The sequence below is a fragment of the Ambystoma mexicanum genome, chromosome 1q (assembly GCF_040938575.1).
Source record: "Ambystoma mexicanum isolate Mex_15411 chromosome 1q, UKY_AmexF1_1, whole genome shotgun sequence".
Taxonomy (NCBI): domain Eukaryota; kingdom Metazoa; phylum Chordata; class Amphibia; order Caudata; family Ambystomatidae; genus Ambystoma; species Ambystoma mexicanum.
The window spans coordinates 577,648,907-577,673,505 of record NC_090922.1 but is presented as its reverse complement, the minus strand read 5'-3'; the positions used below and the strand labels follow the sequence as shown (position 1 = coordinate 577,673,505).

Sequence of the window (24,599 nt, the reverse complement as noted above, 5' to 3'; positions counted from 1 at the left end):
GTATGCAGCGCGAGGCGTTGGTGACAGCCGCTGGACCAGGTAAGAGATGCGCTGCCACTGAAGACCGTAGTGCTGACCTGTTCTTTCTTTGTCTTTATAGGTGCTGCTGAAGACTGGATTCCAGGATGGTAAGCCTTTGTTCCCTTAGGCACAGGATCAGAAGACACGGTGAGCGTTCTGCCGCAGAGAATGCAGAATAACGCAAAGCAAGATTCATCCATCGGGTGTGGTTTAAATAGCCTCCTGTAGTGCTTAGGTGTCTCCTTCCACGGCCTCGCCTAGGTAAGAAAAGAGTTCCTGCTTTCCAGAAGAGTTCCAGTGTTCTGAACCTAGGGAGTGGCTCCTCCCCCACCCAACAGGAAAAGTAGTCCCAAACAGAAGAGGATCAGGGGCTCAACTGGCAGGTAAGTAAGCAGCATGGTCTGCTGCAGGTAAGTCCACCCAAGCATTATGAGCCCGGCGCTTCCAGCGCTGGGACTGAGCATATTTATGAGCCTGGTGCCACTGGCGCCAGGACAGGGTCCAAAAGGTCCCAATTGGGACAGGCCGGCACCCGGAACCGGGGTTATGGGTCTGCTTCCAAGGGAGTTGGGTAAGCCCTGACCCTTTGGAAGCAGAGATCATGACAAAAGCATGCAATAATGTGATTGTGGACTTTAAGACCACCCCAGCTCCCCTGGTCCCTTACATTACATTTCACAGCCTTTGCCTTATCCTGAACCGCTTGGGGGTGTGGAATGGTCTTCTCTCCTTCCCAGCATTAGGATAGGTTTCAATTGCCGGAAAGTCAGTTCCAGAGGATTTCTTCAACAAGTAATTAGTAGCTTCAGAGTTAGTTAAAGTGTTCAGGGACTTCACAGAAGGCTCCTATGCGCATTCCAGCAATAGGCCTGGGCGAACGGTAGGGGCAGACGCCCAACCACACGAACCTCCCACTCAGCCTCACATGATTCACACAAGACTTCTAAGCATTACCCAAGGCAACACAGTACCTTCACAGAAAATAAGAGCTTCTGAGTGGATGCCTTCGGGATGCAGCAGCACAGTATCCGGTCATTGCGTTCTGGGTCTGGAGATGGAAGATAAGGACACTGAAGGAAAACTGGCAGCAGTCATCTACAGGGGAGGCTTCCAACAAAGGATTCTTTGCAGCTTCTTGCAGCTCTGGATCTGGCGCCCTTGTACAGGTACCGGATTAAGAATTAATATCCCTGGTTGGATTCTCTTCACACTCTGGGGAGGGGACTTTGGGGATTCAAATTGTGTCTCTGGAGGTCCAGCAGGAGTCGAACATTTGACACAAAACCCGACAAGGAAGCCCATGCACCGCACACTGGCTCAAGGTACCTGCGTATTGGTGGTTTGCAGCCCAACAAGGTTACAGCACATTGAGGGATGGCTCAAAATGCATGTCTTGAGACTAGTGGGTCTCAACAGCCTCATGGTAGGAGTAGTTTGCCGGACTCCTCCCCCCCAGGGTTCGCTTGGAAAGAAGGGTTACAGAGCAGGCTCTCTGGTCATTGGAAATGGCTACAGCCATCGTTCCTTCATCTTCCTCTTCGGAATTGGTTGAAGTGGTCGACTTGTCAGCAGCTTCCAGGATCAGAGTATTTATCAGGAACTACAGCACAACACCTCCAATCTCTCCCTGCATTTTACAGGAAGGGGTGTTCTGGCTGTCCAATAATGACTGCCAGCCCCCCCCCCCCCCAGTGGGAACTGGTTCCTTTCAGGCAATCAAAAAGACAAAGGGCTGCAGAGTTTTGTAATACAGAGGATTCCCATTGAAGACAAACTTCAACCAAGGTCTTTCCCACTTAGTATGGCAGAAGACGACCTAGGAAACGAAGCAAACGAAAAAAGGAGCCCACCATTCTAGCAGAACGGTGACCCTCCTGTGCATTTCCAAGGCTAAGTTGACAGCCTGCGAGTAATGACTAAAAGTCAAAAAAGTAGTTTCACTGCCACCAGCCATTCAAGTAAACTTGCAATTGTAACAAACATGTTATCAGGCAAGTAAGAAAAGCGATATATTGTATACCCCAGTACTCCACATAAGATGGGGTGTGTGCTGGCTCACACTATACTTGATATAGCAGTTCACCCAACAGGTAAGAGAAATTAACAAGGGGAGCCCAACGTTATAGGGAACCATCTATCCAAACACAATGGAGACACAAGATACCCATTAAAAATGTTTTTAAAAAAAAAGGTTTTTAAAAGTGTAAAAGCATAGGTGAGAGGGGAAGGATTCCCACTCACCTAGGGACAAGGTACAATTACCACTTCAAAGCTAAGTGTTCTGGGGTTGACACAAAGACAGGGATTATCATAATTTGCAAAAAGACTGGTGAGGTGGCGGTCAATAGCCAGGAATTCTTACCTTATATCTTACCTTATATCTTTTCAACTTCAGGTTTTCTTCCTCGATGAAGAGCTGATACTTTCTAACTTCTGACTGAAGCGAACTGACTAGAGCACTGCTTTGGTCAGTGTCCATTGGCTCTTCCTAAATAGAAGCACAAGGTAATGATTTATTTTGCAACAGACTGCACAAGCACTCAAAAAAACTTAATTTGGAGTTTAATAAAAATACGTTTTTATAGATTTAACAAAACTGAGATGGACCACCCTCGACCATTGGATAATTGCTCCAAACGGGATATCCTTTGCTCGAGAAGTCTTAAGCATAACCCGGAGAAGTAACCTATTCCCGTTGGTTCATGCAAGGGATAAGGTTTACCTGACCAGGATTGCTGTGCATGAACCCACTCACCGGAAATTTTATTTATTTTTGTTGGACAGGCTCACTTAAGCCTGGCTCACTACCAGAAAGCCCCCCCAAAATTGTCAGTTAACATGAACTAGTACATTAAGACCTGCCAGCCCTTTCCCCCCTCCAGGAGCATTTTACAAGCAAACAAAAGACTAATACAGCAAGTTGGGCACTACAATCAGTGTTATACCAACTACGAATCAGGGCAAGTCTATCAGGTTCAGAGCCCTCAGTTTTCTTGGACACGAGAGAGCATTACACTCCTCCTGCATATAGGACAAAAAGTGTAACCACACTGACAACGGACAGTTAAGTGTTTATAATGTTCTGAGTTTCACCATCCCTAGAATGATCCAAACCTTCCATCTGTTAGGCAAAGTTTAATACCCTTTGGGACCACTACGCACACAACTAGCACTACAGGTGTAAGCAAAACCAACCTTTGGTACAAGTCTGTATTACACAGTTTTGCTCATCTCAAGATGGAATGTGAGCTGTAAGGATGTTACAGAGAGGTCTATAATTACAAGTATTCAAATATACTCATACTCAAGGTTTCTTGGTAAAACACTTATGTTTATTTCACAGTGAGTTATAAAACATTCACTAGAATGAGGCAATCTATATCACAAAAATATACTTCAGTATTTCACAATATCAGGTTCTGAGGAATTTAAACTACTTTGAAGGAGGAGCAAAATGGCATTCAGAGCATTTGAAGTAGGAGCAAACAGGCAGAATACAGTTACTCCTAAACTGAGTTCGCCAGAGGAGTTGAATGCAATAGGTTAGACCAAAGTCAATGGGCTAGAGTCTTGTATGGGATAAAACAGTTCTGGAAGTTAAACGGAAAAGTCTTTGCCAAAGTTCTCAGAAGTAGTTTGTAAAAGAAAGATTCATATGTTGGGTCACAAGCTGACTAAGCCTGCAGTTGCCAAAGTTTCAAGCACTTTCGCAGTGAGAGGCAAGTTCTCGGTCGGGTTTTCACAATACCTTACAATGAAGCAAAGAAATGCAGCTGAAGACGTCTGTTCCTGGCAGTTGCTGCAGATCTCGCTGTTCCTGAGCCTCAGTCGTGGGGAAAAGAGGGAGGATGTTGAGGGACGCCTGCACTGCACTGCACTGGGACTGGTCAAAAAATTGGCAAAGGCAAATCTTCGATTCCGGTGGCTGTAGTCAAGCACACAAACTGGTGTCTTTCTCCCTGGCTATTCGGTTTCCTGCAGCAATCGGAGGAAAATACAACCAGCTCCGAGAATAGTATCCAGATGGCCTGCGAGTTGACTGGTCCCACCAACTCAAAGGAGACATCCTTGAAGGGCTTCTCCGTCAAGATGAACTTGGTGATTCAGACCTGCAGCAGGTCTTCACCGGGCAAACCAATGGTCCAGGAGTTGCAGCAGCCGTCCTCTTCCAGCTAGTGTTCAGTTCTTTCGTTCCAGTGGTCGACTCTGCCTTCCAAGCCAAGAGACTCCTTTTATTCACTTTCCTCCCATTCATTCCAGCCTAGCTGGATCTCACTAATCCAGCAGGGTGGCTGTCCTTGCTGGACAGTCAGCCAGCCAATCATGCCAGAGTGCATTTGGGTTTCCTAGGAAACTAAGCACAGGGGGTTTCGGGCACCTACCTCACTTCCTGCCCACCTCAGAGACTCAGGTGCCAGAGACGGTCTTCTGTCTTGAAGCCCACCAAAGGAGTTGGAACAAAGGGATCAAACCTGGTTTGGCACACAAACTGTCGAAGGACCTCTCCAAAGAAATGGTGAAAAAAGAAGACCGGGACCTGTTTAAACAAAGGGGGCTCAGACGCCATCTTGAAAAACATGGCTCCTGCGATTTAATGCCACCAGTGCTGGTGGTCGGGAAAAATCATGGTAGTTCGTTGTAAAACCACTGCCACCAGCCATTTCGATAGGAAAGGGTAGCATTTGACTGCTACCTGAGTTTCTAGACATAGGGGGATACTAGGTAACCCCTCCAGCACTATTGTAAGATAGGGTTTGCTGGGTCTAAGAATTTGAAAAGACTAGTAAAGTCAATTTCACTTTACATTCTCTGGGAAACAGTTTATCCCAGAGAAGGTATTTAAACTTTGGGACAGCCTAAAAGGCTTCCATGTGCCACTGCACGGAGGGTGCTGTGCGACACATGAAAAGATGATGCCTATGGAGTTGTCTAAAACTCCATAACCAAAGAAAAACACAGAAAACAAACAGAATTAAAAAGTTCAAAGTCCCAAAACTTAGCAAAAGAGCTGGAGGGCTCTAAGGTGGGAGGAATTGGCACATTGAGAATTCTCCCTAACACCATCCATAGCTGTGTTGAATGGGCCTCCTTGTCTCGCCACAGCTGCAGTATTGCCAGTTTCGCTGCCAGTAGTAGGCGGGTCAGTAATTTCCTCTCAGAGTAGCCGCCCCCGCACCCCCTGAAATCCTGGTCGGGAAAGACCCAGGTACAAAACACTGGATCATCTGGTACATCGAATTCAAGCATAGCCTTCATTTTAGATCTTGCCTTCAACCAATAATCTTGGATCCCTGGGCAGCCCCAAAGCACATCTACAAGTATTCACTCCCCTTACAACGTCATCAGCAAAATGTAAAGTTGTTTGGGTGACTGGTGTAGATGCAATGGGGTTTTCTTCCACGGTGATATTCCTCATTTGGAACCAGCAGTCACCTGGCCCCACTGCAAATGCGTGGTGACCTCGAGTCACACCTATGTCTAGGGTAGCCAATGACTATCTCTCCTTGTTTCAGCATACCGCTAGCCCTCTAGAGTCAGGCCCCCTAACTAAAAAAAAGGTTTCCGCCCACTTTTTCTTACACTGTTTTTCTGATAGCCAAGGGCCCAGTAACAGTCGCCCCTTTGTAGACGGTTTCCCACCCCTCTATAGTTAATGGATGTCCCAGCTTGCTTTCCCAACCAACGCAGTATGATGTATAGTCAAGGATAGAAATTGAATGAATACATTTCTAAATTCTAGAGATAAGTGCCTTAGTATCTGCCGCCAACTGGAAAACTAGTTCCAGCTCAGTCAGCTGCCTGGTAGCCCCCGCAACATTAGACGGATGAAAAACCCAGTGCCTGGCTTGTAACCATCTAAACCGGTCCTCTTCTCCCAGTCTCAGCGTGGCCATGCATTCCAAAAATGTCCGGATGTTCCCATTACTAAAGAGGTCTCCAATCTTCCCTAGCCACTTATCCATCCAGCTGGTGAATCCTTTGTCAAATTTCCCCAGCATGAATTCCCCGTTATGGACAAGGGGGGTAAATGGGGTGGGAAATTTAATGAACCCCTGCATTCTGCTGACACTGTCCCATGCCTCCAGGGAAACCTGTGTAATAGGGTTCACATACAAACTCTGCGCTCGTACCCTTCGATGGACCCTGGGTTGGGTCCATCAGTGACGTCCCACTACTGCCTGCTCCATATTAACCAATACTTATAAAGTCCCTTTGAACCCAGTCCACGATAGGCCTGAATTGCAATGCCTTATGGGAATCTCATCATTTGAGGTAACATCAGACCCCCCACTTTACACTTACTGGCATATAGCATATGCTTATTAACTCTGCAAGGGCACCCCCTTTCCACAGGAAGCGCAGTCGGAGAGTCCCATGTTTGAGTGGTTTCCTTGGAGTCAGGAATGAGGAGAACATGAAAGTAGTACAGAAATCCAGGTAAGATTCATTTTTATAATTGCAAATTTACCGAACCAGGATACGTGGAGACCAGCCTATCGATCGATATCCCTCTTAATGTCCGACTAATGCTTGGTAGTGAACCCCCAAAGAGCCCTCCTAACTTAGCCGGTATGTTAAACCCCCAAATACTTCACCATCTTAGTGGCCCGCAAGTACGTAAAAGATGGTTCTTATTTATTACGGAGCGATGGTGGAATGTTGACCTATCCCCAGCCTCAAGTTGGGAGGCAATATCGAGAAATTATGTTTTGTGCCATCATGACGCCACAAGCCCTGGGCGACCCCTGTCCTCAGTCTTGCCAGACGTCTGGTGCATGAAGTCCACTACTCCTACTCCTAGACCACTGCCGTGTTTAACCTCGCCAAACGCAGCCAACTGGGTCACCTCTTTCCTCGCTGACAGGACCTCCAGAGTATTCGCAGAGAAGCCTTGGCGCTCCCGACCCATAGCCTGTGGGGTCCCACCAGGCTCCTGCTTCCCCAACACTACATACCAAGCATCTCTTCGACCACCTTGACTCACTAGGTGTCTCATACACAAATTATGCGGACGACACCCAGATCGTAACCCCCGCCCCCCCCCGCCATCCTCCCCAATGCAACCACACAGGACTCAACGTCAACCTCCCCTATGGCCATCCAGGTTTGGATTGTTTCAAACACTGCATTTTGTCTCAACGACAAGAAGACAGCTTCAAAGCTCCATCAGGCATCCAAGTCCTTCACAATCGATGACCACATCATCCCCGTTGCAAAAACCCTGAGCGTCCATCTGGACTCCACCCTCACCAGGACATGTCAAAGCAACCACATCGCCAGGTTACGAAACTAAGCTCATCACTGCCAGCAGACCTTTTTTGTCCTAAAAAAAAAAAAAAAAAACCCTATGCAAACTTTAATCAATCCAAAACAATGCACTAAGAGCAGCACTCTACATTGGAAAGCATGACCACATTTCCGAAGCCAGGAGATCTGCCCACTGGCTTCAGGTAAAGGGTAGGATCAACTTGCAGATCTTGTCCATCACACCCTGCTGCTTCTCCAACAATGCCCCCTCATACCTGGCAACTAAAATCTCAAGACATACAACAAGAAGGCCTCCACACACGGCCTACAAACACTGCATCACCCCCAGATTCAACTGCAAAAGGGGGGTGGGGAGAACACTTCCCAGCCCGCACCCCTACACCCTGGAATGAGCTCCATGGCCACCTCAGTGTAGAACCATCCTACAGCTGCTTCAGGAAGATCAAAACCCACCTTCACTAAGATTCCCTCCCCCACCCTGTGTCCGCTCCCCATTCTCTCCTCCTCCCAACTTACTGTAACCAGCGCTGTTATGCCTTCAGGCTTGGCGTGCTTATATAAAATGCCTAATCATCATCTGCAAAGAGATTAATCTTATGCTGAAACCCTCCAAATGTGTTACCCAATATATTGGCATTCTCCCGGATCCTGGCTGCAAAGGGTTCCATTACCATCGCGAATAATAGCGGCAATAACGGACACCCCTGGCTTGTACCCCAGTCTCATAGGTACCATTAATGCCCCATTAATCAAGCGGGCGGATGGCAACAGTTCGCCATGATCATATAACACATCATAGGGCCCGTTCCTCCCTTAAAATCCCCATTCAACCCGGTCAAAGGCTTATTCGGCATCTAGTGCCAGTAGGGTAGAGTGTGCTGCATTACGACCCAATTTGTCAACCATATGAAGCACTCATCTGATGTTATCTACAGGGCCCCTGTCCTACATAAATCCTTATGAGTCATGGTTCAAGTTAGGGAGGAGCTTTTCCAGTCTGGTAGCCAAGATTTTGGTAAATATCTTGGCATCCAGGTTTAGTAACGCAATAGGTCTATCTGAGGCGCAAAGCGTGGGATCCTTCCCTGGCTTCGGTATCCGTGTCACCTGGGCTTCCCTCAGACTGTCATAGTGCCCCCTCTCCCCCATTCCATATGGAGTTAAAAAGGTCACTGAGGTGTTTAGCCAATACCCAACTTGGTGAGCGATAAAATGTAGCCGCTGTTAGGTGAGTTTTCATAAAGTTCCACTTGGAGGCAAGACTTTCGTAAGCTATCCCAGAGGTTTGTAGATCCCCCCCAACTCATATCAGTCTGTACTACTCAATCATCTTGGTAGAGTGGCAGAGCAGTCAGGCTCATTTTAAGAGGAAGATGCGAGTTGTAGGTAAGTACACTGAACCCACCTCTTAATGCTCAAATAAACACTTATATTAAAATATAGATTTTATTTACACAAGTCACTGTTAAATACTTAGCACAGCAAACCAACACACACAGATTATCTTTACAATACTTTCAAAAGCCACTTCTTAGTTGGTAGTTGCTAAACGTGCACAATAGGGGTGTCACGGGATTAGTTTTATGGCGGTACAATAACCTTCTTGCCAAATGATGGTATATCATGGTTATTGCGGTATAGCATAGCAGGTGGAGTTAACTAATCTTAACAAATATTTTCTTAAAAAGGTAATACATGGTCTGATTTATCATCACAATCAAAACCAGGCTCCCAGGGCCAGAATTGGGCTTTTCAACATACTTTCCACCGAAATGCTACCACTTGCTGCCACCAAACACAAACACATGTGGAGAGGAGGAGGGGGGGAGAGGGAAGCCCAGCTGCGACTGGCAAAGCAAACTTAATAGCTTTTCTTAAGTGGTCATTTAGGCGTTTAGCTCCCCACTGGCTACCGGTGAAGATGCACATGCTGCCATATTGATAATTTGCATGCCACAGATCAATGGAGGCTGATTCTAGTATGCGCTTGTGCGCATACACGCACACTCTTTACGTTACAGCCTTTAGTTCACTTGCGGGCCAAAAGGTGTTCAGTAATCACAGACATGTTACCCTTTGGTATGGCAGCAGGGAATACCCACAAAGATGAGTGAATTTCGCGGTGTGACTTATTATATGGAAATTCAGTGATAGAACCAGGGAAATCGTCCATTGTCCTATGTTTAGAAAACATTATCCATTTATAAGTATATAAACCCCAAAGCCGCCAACCCAAAGTAAATCCCTTTCCTTCTTGGCACTGTATTTATTCTTCCTTTTGCTAACATATTGATTTTGTGTTAGGCACGTGTGGTTTACGGAATGGCATCAAAAACTGCTCCAAGTGAAACTACTTGTACCAAGAACTTTTTTTTACATTGCCTTTTTGCATTTACGGATCTTTAACTTACCATTAAGTCAATGCTTTTTAGTTAACTTACGAATAGGCAGCAGGATTTCCCAGCTGTAGCAAGATAGCATTTTAAAACGTCTCTGCACATATTTAGCTGATCCTCCAGGAATCTATGCGGCTGCAGAATTGGTTTTTCATGGCACTCACTCGTTGATCGCCTTGCATGAAAGAATGACTAGTGGAAGTGTTTATAATGCACATTTTGAGCAATGAGCTTGCTGCTCAGTCACAGGTCATCGCTTTGAAAATTGGCCTCGACTTGCATTCTTTTTGGATCCACATGGCATGGGCATCATGTCCCCTCACTGCGATAAAGTTTGTTTTGACAACTCTTTATCCCATTAAAGCGAGAAAAGTCACTCATGTGCGGTTTGAAAGCCCATGTCATTGTGTTTTTGTCAAAATGTCATAGCCAACACAGACGCACCGAAAGGTTGCATAGTGATCTAATCGCTATAGCTTGTTTACCATCTGCCTGGTGTATTATGAAGGTCTGATGTCGGAGTCACCACTGACCATGTAATCCTAAAGGGACAGCGTTCAGTGGTCGCTGTTGATTTCTTTCTTGATTCTTGCAATACATGTTAATTTACCTTCTTAAAGATAGTGGGGGAAAAAAAACGGAAAATGACACAAAGTTAAAATAAATATCACAAATATGGTCTAGACCACCACCTCACCAGAGCCCCATCATTACCGTTTTCCCCAGGTCTGAGTGTATTCGAACCCTTGTGATGAGTTCAGAGGGTGGAATGCTTTCATGGGTGGTGTCACAAATTGAGAATAGACCTAAGAAATATTTCACCCCCATTGCTCTGGATACTTCAAATTAAATGTAGAATCTGTCCTGCCTGCTAGAGTCCAGTGCCATAGGCAGAAGGTAGGTAGGTGAAGGATCAAGCGATGCATCAACTCTAGTGCCAATGTGCAAATCTACACAGAGGACAGGGGGTGTGGGGAGAGCAGTTTATTTACTAGCAGAAAGCAGTGATAGGCAGTGTTCACACGGTCTACAGCAGGGTCGGACTGGGGCATAAAACTGTCTCGGGCACCAACATAAAAGTGGCCCACAGTTGCAAATGGGAATTCATTCCTTTTGGAACACTGTTTGAATAGTACCCAAGGGGGAGATTTTTGATAAAATGTGATGCAAATTCTACATTTAAAAAGAATATTTATTCAGCAACAGAGGTCAAAACTATTAGCCGCATAGTGAAGTCACTCATCAAACTGGCCCACTTTGGCCAAAAAGTTTTGGTTCGGCCATGGGCCTATTGTCCTAAAGGCCAGTCCAGGCCTGGTCTACAGAGCTAAAGTTGTTTGTGGACATGTATCCAAAGGGCATGCAGTTCATTCCCCTTTGAATTCCGGGATGTGTAGTTCCCCATCTTTCAAATTGGTGGGAAAATTACAAATTCCAGAATTCTAAGCTAAAAAGAATTCTAAGCTAAAACAGAACCGGATGGCTATCCAATCCATGACCATGAGAAACTTAAGTTCCTTGAATCTAAACCTTGGGGAGAATAATTCGATATGCATGACTTCACTGGGCGTCCTTTTTTTTACAATTTGCACAGCCAGAGCAAGAGCAGTTCCAATGTGTGTTTGCTCAGTGCAGTAGGACCTTAACTTACTGAACTAATGGTACATGATGCCGGGCCAGGCTGAATCGATACATTTCTGCTCCTGCTGGCTAAGTGGTTGCTAAGCAAAGTGCCTCTGGCTGCACTGTTTTGCAAGTCACTGAACGTTTTATTTGTTTACATACGAACAAAAGGAAAAATAAAATGATCACTTTCAGTTCAGGCCCTCATCTCATCCTCGTGATGTCCCTATGGTATTGCAAATTGAAAATCAGGACAATCACCACAGAAGATCTGACCTGTAGCGCGGAGCAGCAGGACTGTGAAAATGTTTAAAATCTGTATGCGCCTTTAAAATAAATAATGCCTGAAACAAAATAACTTTGTTCTAGTTTGCTCATGAAATGCAGGTATGGCAGAGTCTATGAACTGGAGTCTCAGGTATGCGTATAGAGCCAGTCAGTCAGCTCATTGTTACCAGCTTTGCATGGGGAACAGAAAGGTTCAGGCACTGGGCAGCTTTCAACACAAGTTGCGCAAAGTCGGCTGATCTTTGGCCTGACTCTACTGATCACAGAGAAAGAGTGGTCACAGCATCAAAGCTGCATTTATTAATATGGCCTTCAAAGCTGCATTTACTAATGTGGCCTCACTTTCCCTATGTTCTTGTCTGCCAAACAAGGCCCCCTTGGCAGACGGCACATCCAACAGTGCAAGACGAAGACTGCGCAGCACTTGCTTACTGCAGCCTTTCCAAATCAGATTGAAAAGCACACTTAATGGTATAAACAGTATACCGGTATAAAAAATGACTATGGATTTTGCGCCTACAAGCATAGCCTAAAATTGGTCACTGACAAGATCGTCTAAATGAGTTATTTTGTTTACATTACCTTTGCGATATCAATTAGAGAATCACAATCCGTCAGTAGTTGTCTGCTGCTCTCCACTTCAGCGTGACAATCGACAAATATTGTCTGTACATTCAGCTTTTTCCAATTAGCTCAGTATGCTCTAGTTGGTAAGAGGTGGAATCGCAAGTAAATTGCGAAGCGTTTCAATTCCATAGTACATAATTTAGTCAGGTAGCTATTTAGTCTATACATTGGAAAGCTCCGATGAGAAAACTAATATCTTTGTTTTGTGTGCAGAGTATCAATGTTTTTCGCCCTGTCCCAAAGTTTAGCCTTGCTTTTAAGCTTCTCAAAATTAGGGTCGGTTGTAAGCATAGCTATATCAAGGCCCACTTCGTCCAAATATTTTTCTGTTGAACTTTTCAACTATTGTAAGAAACATTCTGGTCTGTGTTTTCTCCCAATAGTTTTTACAATTGATTGGAGTTTAGGTCTGTTTGGCAACATTTCATATATAATTGAGCACTCTACTTGCCAAAATGATCTTTGTGACATCAGCCCAAATTCGAGTCTTAAGGCCTCAACCGGCATATCATTCGGGAGATTCATGACTGTGCGCAGTATCTTCCCTTCCAAACCATCAAGCCATTTCGTCAGATTATAAGGTAAAATAGCCAGAGCATGCATAATCTCTGGTACCATCTCTGTGCGATACATTTCTAAGAGTCCCTGGATATTATATCACCCCCCATGATCAATTATAGAATGGCGGGCAGCAAACCACTTTTTCCAAGTTTTCCCAGTAATGTGGGATTCACAGTAGTTTACAGCTGGATTTACTTTGATGGGGAAACCTAAGTAGACATATTAGTCTACATTTTCTAACTGCCAATCCTTTCCACCTCTTTTCCTTTGATCTCCAACAGCCCCACCCCCACCCCCCCCCCCCCCCCCCCCCCAAGATCAGGATTTCTGTTTTCAGTGTTTTGAGGACCATGGCATTCCTATCGGCATACATAGCCAGCGCGGCTAAAGATCCCTGGAGACCATTCGGCATTTGATCTAGTAGTATAATAATATCGTCCGCATAGGACATCCATGGCACATGAGTTCCATTCATCTTAAGTGGAAAATATTTTAGGGGATGAAATATCAGAGGTAGAGCGGCCATATAAAAGGTTATATAGAGCATGGGAGAAAAGACATCCTTGCTTCAGTCTGCAGCTGGTGCTGACATAGTTGGTGTGTAAGCTGGTCTGGTTTAAAAGGACTGTTGAAGTGTCTGTAAAGTTGCTGTATAAAGTAGAACATTGTCAGATTTATTCCCCATGCTGTTAATTTCTTCCACAATTCTCGTCGCGAAACTAGGTCGAAGTCTTTAGTAAAATCTATGTAGCAGCAGTAAAGGTTTGGTCTGCTGTTTTTAGCCGTCTCAGCATTAAGAAATTAGAGCACGGAGACCACTAGGGGGCGCAGAAGGCCATGGCTGCCGGAAGCTTAGCTCCTCTCGTAGCAGGGACGAAAGAGAAGATGACATGCATTACTTACCGTAATAGCATTTCTGATGATTGTATCTGCTTAGATTCACATGCTGTGCATATGGTCCAACATCCAGTGGTAACCGCGGAGTATTGCATCTTGTCTTTCGGGGACCGAAAGGGGACATCGGCATAGGCGTGTCTGTAACACTATCCCCATCATGACGTGTGTAGTACCCAAAATCCCTCACACGCCGAGGTCCCTCCGATTGCATTTTTTCTGCCATGAGGGACCCCAAGGCTATAGTGAGTGAGTACATAAAGAGAAAGTAGTAAGAAGTCTATGTTCCTTACACGCCGAGCGGGGCGGTAGGGAGGGCGCATGTGAACCTAAGCAGATACAATCAGAAATGCTATTACGGTAAGTAATGCATGTCTTCTGATGCTTGTTAATCTGCTTAGAATCACATGCTGTGCAAAGACTAGCGAGCAGTAGCCGGAGTTGGAGGTGGGTTGTGAGAAGGAACAATAGAGAAAAGATGTCTTCGTACTGCTTGTCCCACTTCAGAATCGGACCTAGAATGAGTGTCTAGGCAATAGTGTTTTGTAAAGGTGGGTACAGAACTCCAGGTTGCCGCTTTGCAAATGGACTCAAGGGGAACATTTGCAATGAATGCTATGGATGCCCCAGTGCCCAGAGTAAAATGTGCTCTAGGCTTGAAGGGCAGTTCTCTCTTAGCCAAAGTGTAACAGTGTGATGCACTTAACAATCCACATTGAGATAGCTGATTCAGAGACAGAATCCCCTTCTCTATCAGCTGCCACTGAAATGAAAAATTGGTTCGTTTTCCTCAGTGGTTTAGTTCTTTCCAGGTAGAACATGACTGCCCTGCGCACATCTAGTGTGTGTAGGCTTCTTTCGGCCATGCTAGTGGTATTCTGGAAAAAGGTAGGTAGTTCAATCGATTGGCTTACATGGAACTTCGAGATGAATTTAGGTGCAAATCTGTGGTGAGTGCGCAGAACTACCTTATCCCTGTGGACAGTAACAAAAGGGTCTAGAACAGAAAGTGCCTGTAGTTCACTAACCCTTCCAATAGAAGTGATAGCCACTAGGAAGGCCGTCTTAAGTCAGGTCTTTTAGACTTGCTTTATGCATTGGCTCAAAGGGCGATCTCATGAGCCTGGTGAAAACCACATTTAGATCCCATCCAGGAGCTCGTGAGAAATGGGAGGATAAACCCTCTTAGCCCCTTCTATAAAGGCCTTAATCACTGGTATCTTCCACCACAACATCTTTTGATGTGGTGTAGGCTGAAAGAGCAGCCAGATGAACCTTTAGGGAATTGAAGACCAACCCTGTGACTAACAGATGAGGCAAGTACAGCACAATGTGTGTGGGTGAGCAATGGATGGGATTGACACCCTTGGAATTGCACCAGGAATTGCAATAACGTGTATTAGGTTTCCTCTCTTCCCAGAGTATGTCCATGCACCTCTGAGGGAGTTGCAGGTGTCCAAACTCTATGATATCAGGAGCCAGGATGCTAAGTTCAGGGTTTGGGGGCACGGGTATAGGGTTTCCCCCCTGTCCTGAGACGTGTTGTACGGGCAGGGCAGCTTGACTGGTGGGGAGAGGGACATTTCCATCAGGTGAGCGAACCAGGGTTGGCGGGCCCACATGGGGGCCACAAGTATCATGGTAACTGGTTCCTGGTGCATCTTGTGCACTATCTTGTTGAGAAGGGGAGTCAGGGGGAAAAGCGTAGACAAATTTCCCCGACCAAGTTATCCAGAGACCGTTCCCCTTAGACCGGTTCTGGGGGTACCTGGAGGCGTAGTCTTGGCATTGGGCGTTCTCCTGAGTAGCGAACAGGTCGATCTCTGGGAACCCCCATTCTGCGAAGAGACGCTGGATACGATGTCTTTGTGTAGTCGCCATTCATATTCTTCTGACAGAGAAAAATCTCTGCCGAGTACATCTGCTAGAAGACTGAGTTCCCCTGGAACATGTTGGGATAACAAACATCTTGAGCCCATATCCAAATGTTTTGGGACAGCTTGGATAGCCCTGGAGAGTGAGCGCCCCCCTGTTTCTTCAGGTAATGCATTGCTGTAGTGCTGTCGGTTAAGATCAGCACAGTCTTCCCTTGCAGTTGTACCTGAAAGGCTTTCAATGCTTTGAACACTGCTAATAGCTCCAGTAAGTTTATATGATTGGACGCTACTTGAGGGGACCACACTCTGTGTGCTGTCTGCTGAAGCAGGTTAGGGGGGGGGCCCCCCCCACCCCGTGAGAGAGGAGTCTGTCGTGAGAGCGGCTTCCACTGCAGGGGTGGTGAAGGTTTTCCCCTTCAGGAGGTTTTCCCTCGACCACCACTGCAGAGAGAACGAGGGCTGGCGAGACAACTACCAGATCTTCTAATTGTCCGCTGGCCTGACACCAATGGCTGTTGAGCCACTCTTGCATGGGACGCATGCGCAGCTGCGCGTGGGGAACCAAGTATATACACACACACGACGCCATCATCCCTAGCAACCGCTCGGCTTTGCGTACAGTCACCTCTCGACTGGCTACATATTGAGGAATCTGAGAGCATGTTCTGAACCCTCTCGCTGGAGGGGAAGACAAGACAGTCTTCCGTCCGAATTAGTGCCCCCAGAAATTGTTTTACTTGGCTGGGGACTAGGCTGGACTTTGTTGATTGAAAAGACCAGGTTGAAGCAGATCTGTTTTTTGAGTGCTCGAAAAACAAGCGTCGAACGAGTCCCCCGTAATGAGCCAGTCGTCGAGGTAAGGGTAAACTGGGACTGAGTCTGCGCAGGTGCGCTGTTGCCACTACCAGGACTTTGGTAAACACCTTGGCGCCTGAGCGATGCCGAAGGGGAGTACTTTGAACTGGTAGTGTTTGTCCTGGATCATGAACCCTAGGTATCTTCTGTGTGCTGGCAACATTGAAATATGAAAGTATGCAACTTTCATATCCAATGCTGCCATGAAGTCCCCCCCGTTTCAGTAATGGGATCACTTCTTGTAGTGTTACCATGCAAAACTTCTGGGGTTTTATGAACTTGTTCGCTGGGCGCAGATCTAGAACAGGACGCATGCCAAGATCCTTTTTGGGTACAAGGAAGTACACTGAATAAATACCCTTGGTTACCTGAAGAATAGAGGGATGGCTTCTATGGCGTCCTTTCCCAGCAGTGTTTCCACCTCTTGAATCAGGATGTTTAGATGGTCCGGTGAAAGGCGCCGTGAGTGCGGCGGTCTGAACTGTGGAGGTCGGGAGGATTCCACGCAATAACCGTGGGCGACCGTCTTTAAGACCCACTGGTCGGAAGTTATCCCCTCCCATGCCTTGAGGAAAGATGTTAATCGCCCCCCGACCGGGGAGGCATGGGAGGGGACCTGGACTTGGTGGTCATTTCTGACCCGAGGCTGTGGCTCCTCTGGGATTGGGGGTTTACCTTTGCCGCGTTTCTGACCCCTTGAGGGATAGTAAGAGGGGCTTCCAGATGTTTGGTTATTGTTGAACCTGCCTGTGCCGTAGTTGTTTTGACTGGCACAAGCTTGTCCTCGAAAGGACCGCCGAGAGTTATTACCCCTCTGGGAAGAGGGATTGTGTAATTTGTTGCAGAGACTTTAAGGTCTCATGCTGCTTCTTGGCTGTCTCCAATGCTCATCAACTGCTTTTCCAAAAAGGTTCGACTCTTCGATGGGCATATTAATGAGGGAGGCCTGAGTTTCAGGTCTAAATCCCGATGTACGCAGCCATGCGTGGCTCTTCAGAAGTCCCTTGTGCAAGGGATCTGCCAGATGTTTCCGCAGTATACAGGATGTGTTTAACCACATTCTGGTTAACCAGTTTTCCTTCTGCAACAATGGCGAGAAGCTTGATCCTGGCCAGTTCCGGGACCTCCTGAAGGCCTTCTTGGAGCAGGTTCCATTGGGCATCGGCATAGCTTGCTAATAGCGTAGTGTTATTAGCAACCAGAATGGTATATGCAGCTGCTGACGTGACACGTTTGCCTAGGGCATACAATCTTTTAGACTCCTTGTCCGGAGGTGATTCTCCAGTGGCAAGGGGTACCCCTGCCCTCTTACGAGTAGTGGTCACCACCAGTGAGTCCGGGATGGCGTGCCCCTTGATATATAGAGTGTCGGAAGGAGAAAGCCGAAATAATGTTTCGACTCTCGGGTTCACGGCCCTTGTCTGGGCAGGTGTGACGAACGATGGGGCTATCCGCCTCTTAGGAGAGGAATGGATTGACTTGCCAGAGGTTTTGCCTTAATAATGTCCTCCACAAACTCCTGCTCAGGCAAAGCCTCTTGAGTGGCAATTTTGAATAATTCTGCTGCTTAAAGCCATTTGGTTATCCACAGGGGAGGCCTGGCGAGCCGGGTGGAAGGAGGAGAATCGATGCACAAAATATCAGAGTCCTGATCTTGATGGGACCAAGGATCCTGTCCTCCTTGCTGGGTTTCCTCCCAGTTCTCCGTGTCTGTTGATCTTCATAATTTGAGAAAAGAGGATTCCTTTTCTTCAGTATAGATGTCCCTCTATGTGCCCATGTGGGTCACGTCTTCCTGTTGGAAAACCGGAGGCTGAACATCTTGTATTTGAAGGTTAGGGTCTACCCAAGCCTTTTTCGGCAGAGGCTGGTCAGCAGAACGGATCTGCTCCAGCCTATCCATACATCCCTCGAACTTTTCAGTAGTCCATTTCGAGGACCCAAAATGGCCCAGGTGGCGAGAAACAACATTCTCCGCCCTTTGGCGTCGAGAGGAACTTCTCAGGGTGTCTGAGAGAAACTCTTGACTATCCACGTAAGAGTCATCGGAATCACAGCCCATGTCTGTCAAAAAATATCCCGCGGCCTGGCCCATAACTTTCTGTGGGACCGGGATAAGGCCCACCGCTGCTGCGATCCTACCGATGCTCTTCCGGATAGTAACCGAATCGTCGTGAGACATAGCCTCCGATGATGTAGCAGTAGGCGAAACACCGTCCGCGGCACCAGAAGGCCCAGCGGTCGGAGTGCCGGGTAGAGGCCTAGTTGTAACTTTCGGGCCTACTGAGGCTTTGGAAATCGTCGAAGTTTCGGACTCCAAAACTTCGGCGTGTGCAGATTGGGGAGTAGCGCCCTTATTAATTTTCGTTTGCCCAGTCATGTGCTGTTGCGGATGCAGGGAAGGCCTTGGATCTACACGATCCGAGGGAACCGTAGAAAATTTGATGGACCCGTTGCCACTTTCGCCTTTTACGAAGAAGGCATCGAAGATGGCGTAGGGGTTGTGTGTTTAGTGCGATGTTTATGTACGCCCTTGTCGCCGGGTGTAGTCCCTGTAGCAAGACCGGAGTCGTGCCTGGAAGGGTCGGGGACGGGCGTGGCGGACCTAGAAGTGTCCACCTCAAGGTCTAACATCCGCATTGGACGTTTGGTCATCCAAAGTACCCCCGTCACTTTCGGCTGGTGTTGCGCTAGGGGAGGGAGGCTCCACGTGTGACATGCCGTACACGGCCCACCGCTTTACACTGCGATCCTTAAGGGTTTTAGGCTTAAGGAGCTTGCACGCCGAACACCGCTTTTTGTCGTGCTCTAGAGGGAGACAGGCGTTACACGTCCTGTGCTCGTCCTTCCAAGGATATCTGACCCTACACTTAGGGCAGAATCTAAAAGGAGTCCTTTCCATAGCAAAAGGGAAGGATGACCAGACCGAAAGGGAAAGAAGTGGAAAGGAGGAAAGACATAACATGACCACCCCGAACCTACTCTCCCTACTGTAAAGGTCGGCCATAGGGCCCGACCACGTGGAAATCCAGCTGCCGGATCTTAGGCGCTGAGACCACAGCCGCAGACGATTCCTCCGTAGTCTTCGAAGATTTTCTTATTAGGCGAAGTGACTTAACGGGGCATAAACCGAAAATTTGGTAAAGATAAACAATGTCACTAGTAAGAGCTCCGCTGTAGGGCGACCAGTTATCTGGGTGGAAAAAAACAATCTGAGGGACCTCCGCACGTGAGGGATTTTGGGTAATACACAAGTCACAATAGGGATAGTGTTAAACACGCCTATGCCGACGTCCCCTTTCGGTCCCCGAAAGACAAGATGCAATACTGCGCATTTACCACTGGATGTCGGACCATATACACAGCATGTGATTCTAAGCAGATTAACATGCATCAGAAAAAGAGGTTATCCCGACTTCACGGCGATGATTCAAACAGTGGATTTATATAATGAGGAATAAACGAAGCTACTGACATCCTCAAATCTATGCCTACACCATAAATAAACTGAGAAGTGAGTGAAGCGCCCCTCCCCTCACCATGGCACGGAGCCTTGCGGCCCACTGGTGAAAGGCACCAAACTAACAAACTGGAAGTGGTCCAGGAGAAGCTCCCAACAAGTACGAGATATTGCAGGCTTCTGGAAAGAGGAAGACAGCCCGGGGCTCAAAAGTGTAATACGCCCAGAGCTGCAGAGCGGGTGACAAGAGCCGGGTCGTCAGAGGCCCGGAGAGTGAAGGGGAAAGTCAGGCGGACACAAATGACCCTAGCGCCCTCTCACAGGACGCCAGCCTCAGCCCCTGGATACGAGCAAGGCGCTGATCTAACACAGGCCAGCAAACACCACTGGGCATAATACCTGCCTCGACCGAAGAACCTTGCAAGGGACCATCCCAATACGAGAACGCAGCGCCTCGGTCCGAGACGCCCAATTGAAGAGCGGGTACCAGATATGAAACAGGGGAAGCCCCCCAGAGCAGAAGGAGGCAACGTCGAATAAAGGGAGGCTGGAGCGGAAAAAGAAGGTACCCACTACCCGTCACAGCCCCGAAGAAACGTTCCACCACAGAAACCGCCAAAAGGCGCACAATTGATACAGGAGTGAGTCCCTGCGTGCACCCAGCCAGAACAACCACCTAACGGGGGGTGCGAAGTGTGCAACCCGAAGTTGGCAGCGTAACAGGGAAGAAGCGGCGGGAGAGGCCACCTCCACTCTGCCCCTCTGACAGACACCAGATCCAAGAACCATTTGAAGCGAGGAGATGGTGAGAAGAGCCGATGCAAGAGTCAACGAGGAAAGACCCAGAGACGGGCAATCGAACCACGCCATTGCTGAGGCTGAAGTGCTCTAAACGGACCCACGGAGGAAGGAGAGAGAGGCAGGGCAAGAAACAAGAAATGAGCGGCGCCCCGGCTATTCCCCCAGTGACAGGGTGAGGTTGGGACACTAATCAATAGGGAGGGAGCCACCAGCTTGAATGGCAGCCAGGTCCCACAACTCTCCGGGAAGGCTAGCGGGTCCAGCAAAGCAGGCACAGTGACTTGAAAAGGGCGGAATTAAAGAAGTAAAGAAGGAATAAGAAGGAATAAGAACGTCCACCTGGGGGTGGGGGGTTAAAAAGACGATCAAGACACAGGGATCAAGAGACACCCTCTCCCCCGGAACCTGCGAAAGTTAACCCCGCCAGCAGCCCTCTCACAGGAACCAACGCATAGAGACTCTAGAGCAGCAAAGCGGATCCAAAGGGAGACCACAATTGAATACTAAAATTACATGACCCAGCAGCATAATTAACACCCCGAGCAGAAACTAAACTAAGACAAAGGAGAAAGCTACCCCATGGAAACAACGGGGGTGAGGGGGTTGGGGGGGAGATAGCCCCTCAAGCCAACAGAGCAAAATCCATGTCCCAGCAACAAAAATAACTGACATAAAAGGCCCCCTTCTCAAGAGCCCAACCACAGTGCCCCCTCATCTTTAATCTCACTGCCCCACAGCTGCAGGAAAGCCTAACAAGCGAGAACCCTGGGAAATAGGTCAGAAATACCAGGGGCAACGCCCAACACCACCAAGGCAGAAAGAACAGAAAGGAAAATGGATACCACGGAACTCCCCCTGAGAAGCATAGACAGACTACAGCAATATCGAATAAGTCAGCCAAGAGCTGCTGCCTGCTAACAGACACCCTCACAATGAGCAACGCGGCCACAAAAGAGGACATTGCTGGAATCATTGTAGAGATTAGAGCAATGAGGTCATACCTCTAAACGGCCATTTCGGAAATCAGAGGGAACGTGTAAAGTACCGAAGGGAAGATAGAGAACCTGGAGCACAACCAGATCAACATGGACCTGGTAGAACTGAAACTAAACGTAAGAATGACGGACATAGAACTAAAAGAGGAGGAACACAACCTCAAAATGGACGACATGGAAAACGGAAAGGAGATCAAACCTGCGTATATTAGGATTGGAGGAAAAAGGAGAAACCCTGCTGCAGGTCAAGATAAAGTTCCAGGACATTATAAACCAACTATATGAGGCCGAGGTGGGCAAGAAAGTGCAACTAGAGAGCTCATAGAGGGAGAGCATACAGGGGTGGGGGGACCACGATCAATAGCTGTGAAATTTCTTAGCTTTAAGGAAAAATCAGAAATCCTCATCAAGGCAAAACAGACAGACATCTGGAATATCAGGGCTCGAAGATCAAGTTATTTCAGGGTCTGTCAAGCAGTACTTTGAGACGAAGGAGGGCATGGAGGCCCCTTACCCAGTGGCTTACCGAACATTCCATCCAATATAAATGGGGCTACCCCTTTGACCTGACTTTCGAGTTTAACTATGAAAACTACAGAGTGGTCACCCCGAGGAGGCAAAGCAGGTCTTGAAACATCGGACAGATCAGAGCGAAACCGGAGGCCCTATTGCTCCCCAAGAAGCCCACTCCCCCGTCCACAAACAGCTGAAGGACCAACACATCGGTGAAAAAGAGAAAGTACACCAAGATGAGCCTGACATCACTGGCCAAACCACCATGAAAAGATAAAAATTAGGCTGATACCACGGTCACAGAACACAAACGCTATTGAATAATGAGAATAGAATATTTAAAAAAATGTGGAATACTGAACAAGAAGTCATGGGATAAGCAAAGAGTCCCCAGCGAGGGATGAGTTCACACCCTAGCGGCCCTCCGTTGCAAGAGGGCGTCTTAACCCAAAGAACCTAGGACGCTACTAATGCCTGCAGTTCAGTTAGAAGGTTTAGTTAAGTTTATAGTACGTAAGGGGGGGAAGAGGGACACAAACAACGGTCACATTACACTACACCAAATAGAGGCTCATACACGGCAAAAGGGCAGTAGGGGAGAGGCCAGCCATAATTAATGGGACCCGGCATAGAGAAGGATGTTGTCTAAAGCAGGACCAGATCATGCAACACTAAGGGTGGGCACCCTCAATGTAAAGGGGCTCAACTCCCCCACAAATATCACTCTTAGCGAGGGAATTTGAGAGGGTCGCAATGGATATCTTCTTCATCCAAGAGACTAGACTCAAATCAGGGGAGGAGAAACCACTGAGGGGGAGAGGCATGGGGCAACATTCTGGGCATCAGCAGACCCAAAGAAAGTGGGAGTAGGCTTAATACTCAAACGAATCAGAATGAAAAGCCCAACAGTTAAGGCTTTAATGAAGGCAGGCTACTGATCAAGGTAAATGGGAAACCCAATGTATCACTTTAGCAGGAGTGTACACACCCAGCCAAAGCCAAGGGACATTTAATGAAAAGGCCTACCAGTAATAAAGGAGAACAGCAAAGGCCCTGTGGTGATGGGGGAGATTTTAATACATGGGCTGACCCTCGAATAGACAGGCAACACGGGTGATTACCAAAGAGATCCCCAGGGAAGAGGGCCGTAGATTCCACTCTATTCTGAACGAAAAGGTCTTGGTAGAAGTCTGGAGAGCAATTAACCCGGACGAAAAGGGGTACACGTTCAGATCAGGAGTACACGACACATTCACCAGAATCGATTTGTCAATAAAGAAATTAAATCCAGAATTAGGGACAGTGTGATCCGCCCCATAGAATGGCCGGACGAGGATATGGGCCCAGCAACTCTGGAAATGGGGGAGGGGCTCAACCAACAAGATTCCAAAGGGCGCTGCAATGACTTCCTCTGGAAGGATAACTATTTCCGCAGGAACTGAATGCTGCAATAGAGGAGCAGTTTCAAATAAACAATAACGGTGAAGTAAATATTACAATGGTATGGGACGCAGGCAAAGCTGTATGGAGGGACCACTTAATGAGAGAAGGGGCCAAGCGTAAGAGAACAGAGAATACAGGAGGATAATCTGAGGAGGGAAATCTCAAACATTGAGGGGCGATTGCAAGTCCAGGGATTGTATAACAGAGCATCTAGAAACCCTCAAATGAAAAAGAGGAACTCAAAAAAACTGGGGCAGGGCGAAATATTGAGAAAGCTAAAGCTGTTAAAGGGGAAATTATATGAAAAGGGTGATAAAGCCAATAAAATGTTGGCCACTAGATTAAGGGCCCAAAGGGCAGAGTGATGGGTGGAAGTAATAAAGAAAAAGACGAGGGACATCAGTTACAGTTTCCAGAGGACATAGCCAATCAATTTGCCCAATACTGCATACATCAGGCCGCTACTCAAAGATACAGCGGGAAACGTAGAGGACCTCTCCGACTACAGACCCATCTCCAACATCCCATACACAGCCAAGTTGCTCGAAACTTACATATACAATTCAACCCAAGAGTTTATAGAAGAGCACGGCCTACTAGACCAGGCACAAGTTGGCTTCAGACCACTGAGAGGAACAGAATCAGCCCTACTCTCAATATGGGATGATCTAAAAATCAACGCAGACTCCGACAACAGCACTGCCTTGATACTCCTAGACCTATCGGCAGCATTTGATACAGTCGACCATGACACCCTCATAACGAGATTAGAAGGACTTGGAATAACAGACACCACCCTACTATGGATCAAATCCTTCATAAACAGAACGGAAACCGTATGGATGAAACCCTTCATATCAAGCCCAAGAGATTCCACCTGTGCAGTACCACAAGGATCATCCTTCTCCCCGCTACTTTTCAACATCTACCTGTATCTACTTATCAGAATCATCCAAAGAGACAGCCTCACCTGCTA

The 24,599-nt window shown here is 47.3% G+C and overlaps 1 protein-coding gene across 2 annotated transcripts in view; it reads right to left on the bottom strand.

Moving 5' to 3' along the window:
- UCHL5 (ubiquitin C-terminal hydrolase L5) overlaps positions 1 to 24,599 on the bottom strand; it is a 518,067-nt gene that overhangs the window by 151,025 nt on the left and 342,443 nt on the right. The window contains exon 9 of one of the 2 annotated variants that reach the window (XM_069641075.1): positions 2,396 to 2,509. In XM_069641075.1, coding sequence (XP_069497176.1) covers positions 2,396 to 2,509 — 114 coding nt within the window. Of the gene's footprint in view, positions 1 to 2,383; positions 2,510 to 24,599 lie in introns of both variants that reach the window. The other variant, XM_069641074.1, reaches the window with a different exon arrangement.